General features: G+C 42.4%; 1 protein-coding gene across 1 annotated transcript; it reads right to left on the reverse strand.

Moving 5' to 3' along the window:
• LOC104748594 lies at positions 5711-7848 on the reverse strand. The gene is made up of 5 exons (XM_010470209.1): positions 7280-7848; positions 7050-7182; positions 6673-6960; positions 6383-6589; positions 5711-6295 (listed from the first exon to the last, which is right to left on the reverse strand). The coding sequence occupies exons 1-5, from the start codon at positions 7846-7848 to the stop codon at positions 5948-5950; spliced, it is 1545 nt and encodes a 514-aa protein (XP_010468511.1). The 3' UTR covers positions 5711-5947.

Raw genomic sequence — 8103 nt, forward strand, 5'->3', positions numbered from 1 at the left:
CAATACCAACATCCTCTCCGTCTACTACGCTGAACAGGTCTTCGAGATGTCTGCAGAAACCCACTAGAGACATATGGCGGCCTAGTATTTACCTCAGGAAACGCAACCATCCTTGGATTTCTTGAATTCGGATTCACAGGAGCCTGATCACACCTCCTAGTCGTTTGAGAGAAATTCCTCTCCTTCTGTTCTGGTGCAGATTCCACTCCTTTGACAAATTTAGTGGTTGGGTTGGTGTTTGTTCCTTGGTAACCCAGACCCCACTTCAGATTGCTGGATCTTCCAGTGCTCAGCAGTGTATCGAGATCTTTGGTTCCTTTATTCAGCATCCTGATATTCTTCAGCTGTTCGTCTAACTGCTTCTCAAGTCGCAGAGTCTTAGCCTTCTCTTCACTTAATTCTTTAGAGATCATGGCAACATGAAGCTGTAAGGTATCTCTCTTAGAGGTTAACTGTGTGTTGTCCTGTGTCTTCTGAACCACCGTCTTGATGAGAAGCTCTATCTGATCTTCTACTGACAAATCTGCCTCTTCCCCTTCTGAATCAGAATTCACCTTCTCATCCACGTCTTTGATTTCCAGCACCACATCATCTTCTTCATCTTCCTCAATAACACCCAGCAGTGCAAGGAAGCTGTTAAGAACCTCTCCTTTGCCGACCTCTTCATCTGAGTCGCTTTCACTCCAAGTGATGTAAGACTTCTGCTTGTTTTCTCGTGAAGGACAATCAAACTTGGTGTGACCGTAGCCCTTACATCCATAGCATTGCAAGGAATTCTTCCGTTTGTTGTTTGGGCATTCAGACTTGTAATGTCCAAAACCCTCGCATTCAGCACACTGTCGTTCTTGCTTGTCACCCTTTCTGATTTCCTTATCAGTATCGGATTTCAAGACCGGTGATGTTCCCTTCCGCTGACCTCTTTCCATCTTGCGGAAGTATTTCTTAACCAGCAAGCCGACTTTTTCTTCATCTGCAACTTCCTGAGACTCTGCAATCTTCTGTTCCTCAATGGCTTTGAGAGCAAATGATTTCTCATTTATCTTTTCCTTCTTCTTCAGCTGTATCTCAAATGCCTGCATCATCCCAACTACTTGATTGTACTTGAGCTCATCAGAATTCAGTGAAACATCAATAGCAGACCTGTGTGGTTGAAACTTGTCTGGCAAACTTCTGAGAAATTTCTTCACCAGCTTCTTGTCCTTGTAGCGTTTACCCAGAACTACAGCTTCTTGTGCAATACCACTCAGACGACTGCTATACTCAGCAACTGACTCAGTCTCTGTCATGTGCAAGTTTTCAAAATCCGAAGCAAGATTGTCCAACCTTGTACGTTTGACCCTACTTGTGCCTTCAAACGTGACTACCAGAATGTCCCATGCTTCCTTGGCCGCGTCACATCCTTGAACTTGATTGAAAATGTCCCTAGGCAAAGACTTGAAGATAACTGATAGAGCCTGTGAGTTATGTTTGGACTCCGCTTTTTCTTCGGCCGTCCATTTCTTCCTGTGCTTAAGCACCAAGTCTCCCTTCTCATTTTTCTCCGTCGGATGAGACCAACCATCTTCCACCGCAAACCAAGCTTCCATGTCAATGCTTGAGATGGCCTGCTTGATCGACACTTTCCAAAAACCAAAGCACTCAGGATCGAGTTTCAATGGTGATTGAACCGCAACAAAATCCAGTGATTTCTCCATACCCTTGCCGCAAGATCTCACCTGTTGAAAAAGGATATCAGAACTTTTTATCAGGTGCTTGCTCTGATACCAATTGTAAAGGTATAGAGAATGACAATCACTTAAATCGCTTGGAAACGCGCCAAGCAAACGCTTTTATTCAAACTTATAAAACTCCCTTTTTACAAGTTATGAATCTAAGCCTACTCTCTTGTCTATCTAACACAACACCCTGTGTAGATCTAAAAGAGTAAAACACACTCACCTTCAAAGCTCTTTTTGTTTGCTCGAAGGTTTACAAATCTCTCAAACTTATCCCACGAGTGCTAACTCTTTTTGCGGCCAGCCCTCGTCCTTTTAAACCCTTCACAAATGATCTCTAACCTAGATCTTTGTGAATCCCTAACTAAAAGGAAATATTCCTTATCCTAAGAAATATCCTCCCTAATCCTCTCGATCAAATATACTCTCAATCTTCTCGTGTATATCTTGATCTTCCTCTTCCTTTCTTCTCACGCTCCTTATCACGACTCCCATAATCTTCTTCCACGTCAGCTCAACTACCACGTCAGCATATCAGCGCTCTGAGACACTCCGCAAGCTCCTGTCACTTTCAGAGCTATGATGCACTTTCAGGTTTCAGCGTTGCATCCTCTCTCCCATAGCAAGTCTGTTCTTTACCACTAGCCAAGTAATGAATGCATATTTGGGGGTAGCATATGGGAACCAAATCCCTTTTTGTTCCTCGATAGTAGGATCTACAACTCGAATAAGATTCCATGTAGCCTTTGTTGAGAATTGTGTCTTATATAAACACCACTATTACTTTTCCACAGGGAGATATCGGGTTCTGCAGGCTCTCGTACAAGCCTATATCTTTGTATTTCCTCCTCAATAGAACGGAGGAGAGGAAGTCTATGTGTCCGCCGCCGAGTCAGAGCTAACACATCAGCCACCGTAGCTGTTTCCGGGATTCCCATAGCAATATAAACAGCCCAAAGAGCACCACCTATCAAACCAAAAGGAAGTCATGGTGCCATTCTTTACTTCCACACGATGAAACTGTTTCGCCAATTCTCTATACTTTAGAAGTTTCTTCCAAATCCATGAGCCTCCATTAGCAGTTTCACTGACAGCCCATAAAGAGCCTCTTTGAAGGAGATGATGTTTCACCCACTTAACCCACAGCGAGTCCGCAGCTGATAGAAGTCTCCAAATCAGCTTGAGCATACTCACTTTATTAGCTTCCTCAATAGACCGCAAACCCAGACCCCCTTCAGTCTTTGGTAGGCAGACCTCTGTCCATGACACCTTTGTTTTCTTTGCATTCAGGGTTGGCCCCGACCATAAGAAAGCAGAATACAACTTGTTAATTTCCTGTATACAAGCTTTAGGTAGTCTAAAAGCAGATAACCAGAAATTTATCAAACTGAAAGTGACAGAGCTAATAAGCTGGAGACGACCAGCAAATGAAAGCATCTGAGCTGTCCAGTTGTTCATTTGGAGTCCTATTTTTTCTAGCAGAGGAAAGTAGTCTGCAGTAGTCATTTTTTTAGGCGAGAGTGGTAAGCCGAGATACCTAACTGGTAAAGTTCCAGCGGCAAAAGGAAATTGTCGAAGCAAGTCAACCTTATCCTCCGGTGAGACACCAGCTGTGTAAATGGTGGATTTTTCGAGACTGGCCCTTAGACCCGAGTGGTCTGCAAAATCATCAAAGACCCGCAGAACGCCCATGACAGAAGATTGGTTACCTGCTACAAACACCATCAGGTCGTCGGCAAAACACAAGTGAGTGAGTTGCAAGGATTTGCAGTTCGGGTGATAATCAAAAACTCTGTTTATAGCAGCTTTGTCTAACTTGCGTGAGAGGACATTCATGCAGATGACAAACAAATATGGACTAAGAGAGCATCCTTGGCACCTCGCTTACTACTGAAATAACCAGCAAGTTCACCATTTACTTTCACCGGGAAGGATTTAGTAGTGATGCATGTTTGGATCCAACACACATACTGCTCAGGAAAACCAAGTGCTCGTAGTGTAGTGAGCAAGAAACTCCATTGGACAGAATCAAATGCTTTGGAGATATCAATTTTCAAAGCGCAGCGAGGAGATACCGTTTCCTTGTGATAATCCTTGATTACTTCAGTGGCAAGAAGTAGATTCTCCAACAACAATCTATTTTGAACAAAAGCAGATTGATTCGGTGAGATGAATTTAGGGAGGATAAGCTTTAACCGATTTGCAAGAATCTTGGATATGACTTTGTATAGCACATTGCAGCATGAAATCGGTCTATAGTCCTTCATCATTGTGGCCTTTTTCTTCTTTGGGATGAGAGCGAGAATGGTAGAATTTACACCCTTCGGGAGGAACCCTGTTCGAAAAAAAGATTGAATGGCAACCATGAAATCCTCACCTAGAGTAGCCCATGACTCCTTGAAGAACTCGACATTAAAGCCATCCGGACCTGGAGATTTGTTCGTTGGCATAGCAAAGAGGACACGCTTTATCTCCGCCTTAGAGACCTCATGTGTGAGAAGAGTCTTATCACTATCAGAACATCGAAACTCCAGGACACTACGAAGGTCCGCACATGACCAGTCTGCATAGTTTCCAGGCGTAGAAGTAAGAAATTCTTGAAAATATCTCACCGCCTCAACCTTAATATCTTCTTGAGTAGTGACAACCCGACCATCCTCGCATTCAATCTCACGTATACTATTCCACATTTCTCGAAGAGTGGCCGAAATATGAAATGCTTTATTGTTTTGGTCACCTACCTTTAACCAATGAAGTTTAGCTCTTTGCTTCAAATAGCTTTCCTCGATGTCCGAGAGTCTCTTCCATCGCTCATAGGCATCGGCTTCAGCATGAACTGCATGTGGTGTGGGATTTGCCATAGTCTGCATCTGTAGATTACAGAGCTTCGCAAATGCTTCCTTCGTACGAACCGAAATGGTAGCAACTAGATCTTTCCCCATAGTTCTCAAGTGTGGCTTAAGTCCCTTTCATTTTTTAGAAAATCGGTGCATTGCAGAGGTTGAGTGGAATAGTGGTGGCGATTCTTCCCATTTGCCTTGGAGAGTGCTATGAAATCCAGGATGAGTACTCATAGCATTAACAAATTTAAAAGGTCGTTTAACCCTTGGTGCCACTTCCTTAATATGAATCCGACAGCGTAAATAGTCCAAACATCCCCCAGATTCAAACACAGAGTAAGATTGTGCGTATTGTTGTAACCACTGCTCTGTTACTAAAACTCGATCTAATTTTTTGCATATAGCCCCCTCCTCCCGTTTGTTACACCATGTGTACCGTTGGCCTTGATAACTCATATATGTAAGTTTACAACACCGAACCAGATCCTGAAAGTCCCTCATACCGTAAGAAACTGATGGATCAGTTCCATGGAGAGAATGGTCCTCCCACTCCAGAGTTTCATTAAAATCTCCACATATCATCTAAGCCTTATCCTTGAAAAGAGGTGAGCTATGAATGTGCCTACACTACAAGAAAACAGGCCATTTACGACTGCATTTGTAGTCGTTTCGTAGTCGCTATTTCATAAATTACGACTATTTTACGACTAAACACTGTTGTCGTAAAACGTTAGTCGGTAGGAAATTCAGTCGTAATTTAGTCGGTAAATAGCGACTACGTTACGACTAATCCACGTAGTCGTAAAAGTAGTCGTAATGTAGTCGTAAACGTTTACGACTGTTTTGTGACTAAGTTACGATTAATTAAAATGTGAACAGTCGTTGTGTACAGATAGTCGTAAAGTAGTCAGTAAACATTTACGACTATTTGCTGACAGTTTAACGATTAATGCGATGTGAAGGAGATTAGTTTGAGAATAGTTGTGATATAGTCGTCAAATGTAGCGACTACTTGGCTACTACGAGACGACTATTTGACGACTGTGTTGCGACTATGTTAATCTAGATTTAATGACTATTTGAAGACTATAGGGATTAAAAACCAGAATCTTTTTTTTTTTTTTTGCTTACAACTCAAATTTATAATCAAAGAAAGCCTTAAAATTTGCATTTTTAATTACCAAAAGTTAACCATAATTGTAATTAGTACACCACATAAGCCATTACAAAAAGAGAGAACCATATTTTTGTCACAACCAAAAGAGAGAACCTAACACTATGATTCTCTTAAGTGATAAGGAAGAACACATCATCCCAAATTGTCAAGTTCATTAGAGTAAGAAATAGAGAGAGATAAGTAGCCTAAGAATTAACCTAAGGAGGAGATGCACTTTATGTAGGAGGGTCGATGGGTGCATCACTTGATTCAGACTCATGGAACTCGAGAAAGGCCGGATCAAGTTTCTGCATGAACTTTTCCAAGCGATCTATCTTCTTCTGTTGCTCAGCCACAACTTTGGAATGTTCTGCTTCACGAGCAGCAAACTCAGCATCACGTTTTGTCGCATAAGCAACTTGTTCTTCAATGATCCTTTGAGCTTCCTTCATTTGCTCTTGCAATGCTACAAACGATGATGACTGTCCTTGTTGATGATAGCTGCTGCCATTGAGAAGACCCTGAAGATGATCCTTGAGGCTACCGAGCCCAAAAATATTACCTCGTGAATCCTTCTCGGTGGACTGAGAAAAAAAAAAGGTGAAACTGTAAATAGAGAATATGAAAGTTAAAGATTCTTTAAATATAGATTGTGAGAAATGTAACTTTACCTGAAGAAAGATGGCAGTATAATCTTCTGCTGTGAGCTCATGAACTTGTGAAGGATCTGACTCAATCTCAGATAGCTTAGCTTGTAAGTTTTTCTCATAAGTTGTAAAGATCTTCTCAGCCTTGCGATCCACATATGTACCATCTGGCTTTGTATGAGTTTCTTTGAAAACCTCACCGAGACTCACTGGTCTCCCAAGTTTTTCTTCCTGGAATGTTACAAAAACAAAGAAAAGGGTTAAGATATAAGTTTAAGTTGCAAAGGTGTAAGAAAAAAAACAAAGTTACTCACCAAGCCTTGTTTGACTTGTTGATAAGATGTTGGCCCAGATAAGTGCATGTGAGGACCGAGACCATTACGGTCTGACATGCGAGCTTTGGAATAGATTCGACTCCTTTCTTGTGCTTCTTCAGTCTCCCACTGAGCAACCATTACTTTCCACAGGTCACCCTCGATCCATTTAGGTTGCACTCGACTAGTCCTAACGTCGCTAACCATGTTTTTCATCCGTCGTTGGCATATGTCATAGAAATACTGTTGCACTGTTCCTGTTATTAAAGGATCCCAAGTGTGTGTTTTCTATGAAAAAAGGAAAATAAAATTACATTAGTGAACAACAACTTAATCAAAACCTATCTATGAATGAAACTCAGAACATAAAACTATACCGCAAACTCAAGGAAGTATCTTTCTCGTCTATCCGGAGGCACACATGACCAATTGTAGAATGGACCATCAAATTTGTTTGTAAAAACTCTAGTAATCTTCCGAACCAGTGCTGATTTTGCATCACGAGTAAACCTCAAAACATAAGAATCAAGTCAGACAAGTTCACAAAACTATCACATATCACCCTAACACATGTATGACAACACAGAATTAAAACATGTTTACTCACCAAGTCGTGTTAGACTTCGGTTCCGGAGAGAGCACGGTGGTAAATTTGTCGCGGTCCGGCACCATAAGTATGGCGTTAAGAGCCCTCAACGTGTCCTCCCGGAGTTCCGGCAATACTGGATCTGGCTCCTCGAAGTTGTTACCTTGAGAGGACGGATGGCTTTGGTTGTTACCTTGAGAAGACGGATGGCTTTGGCTATGAGCGTGAGAGTTCTGACCTGGAGATCTCCCAGAAGCATGCAAAGGATTCGATTGAACCGGTGGATTATTTTGGACTTCTGGTAATGACCTAGCCGGTTGGTCTTCTCGGCTTCGATTCACGGAATTCTCAAACAGGATCTGTGGCGGTGGATAGTTTCTCACCTGCGGTCCGGCTGACGTCGATAGTTGGGGGGAAACGCGGACTTGTTCTTGAGGCGTCTGAGGCATTGGATTGTGAGCCGCCGGCGTGAAGTTGTACTGCGGCGGTAGAGGATTGACTTTTTGAACCTTCGACCTAGGGTTCGAGCCACCGGGTCTGAGAGCAGCGTTGGGGACATTCCTCTTTCGTCCAGACTTCTTAACCTTCATCGTAGAAGACTGAGAGATCGGCGATTGCGTCGATGAGAGATTGAGAGATGAGAGATTGTGAGAAACGGCGAAGAACGGTGAGAAATCAGAAATGAGAGATTAGGGTTTGAGCATTAGGGTTAGGTCGTTTGTTTATGGGCTGGACCGCGTAAATGGATTCCCGGGCTTGTTTAGTCCCTAAATGTTTTAAAATTAGTCGCTTATTAGTCGCTTATGAGTTGGTATGTGATTTTATTTTAACAAATTGGGCTTCGC

Source organism: Camelina sativa, chromosome 15 (assembly GCF_000633955.1).
Source record: "Camelina sativa cultivar DH55 chromosome 15, Cs, whole genome shotgun sequence".
Taxonomy (NCBI): Eukaryota; Viridiplantae; Streptophyta; class Magnoliopsida; order Brassicales; family Brassicaceae; genus Camelina; species Camelina sativa.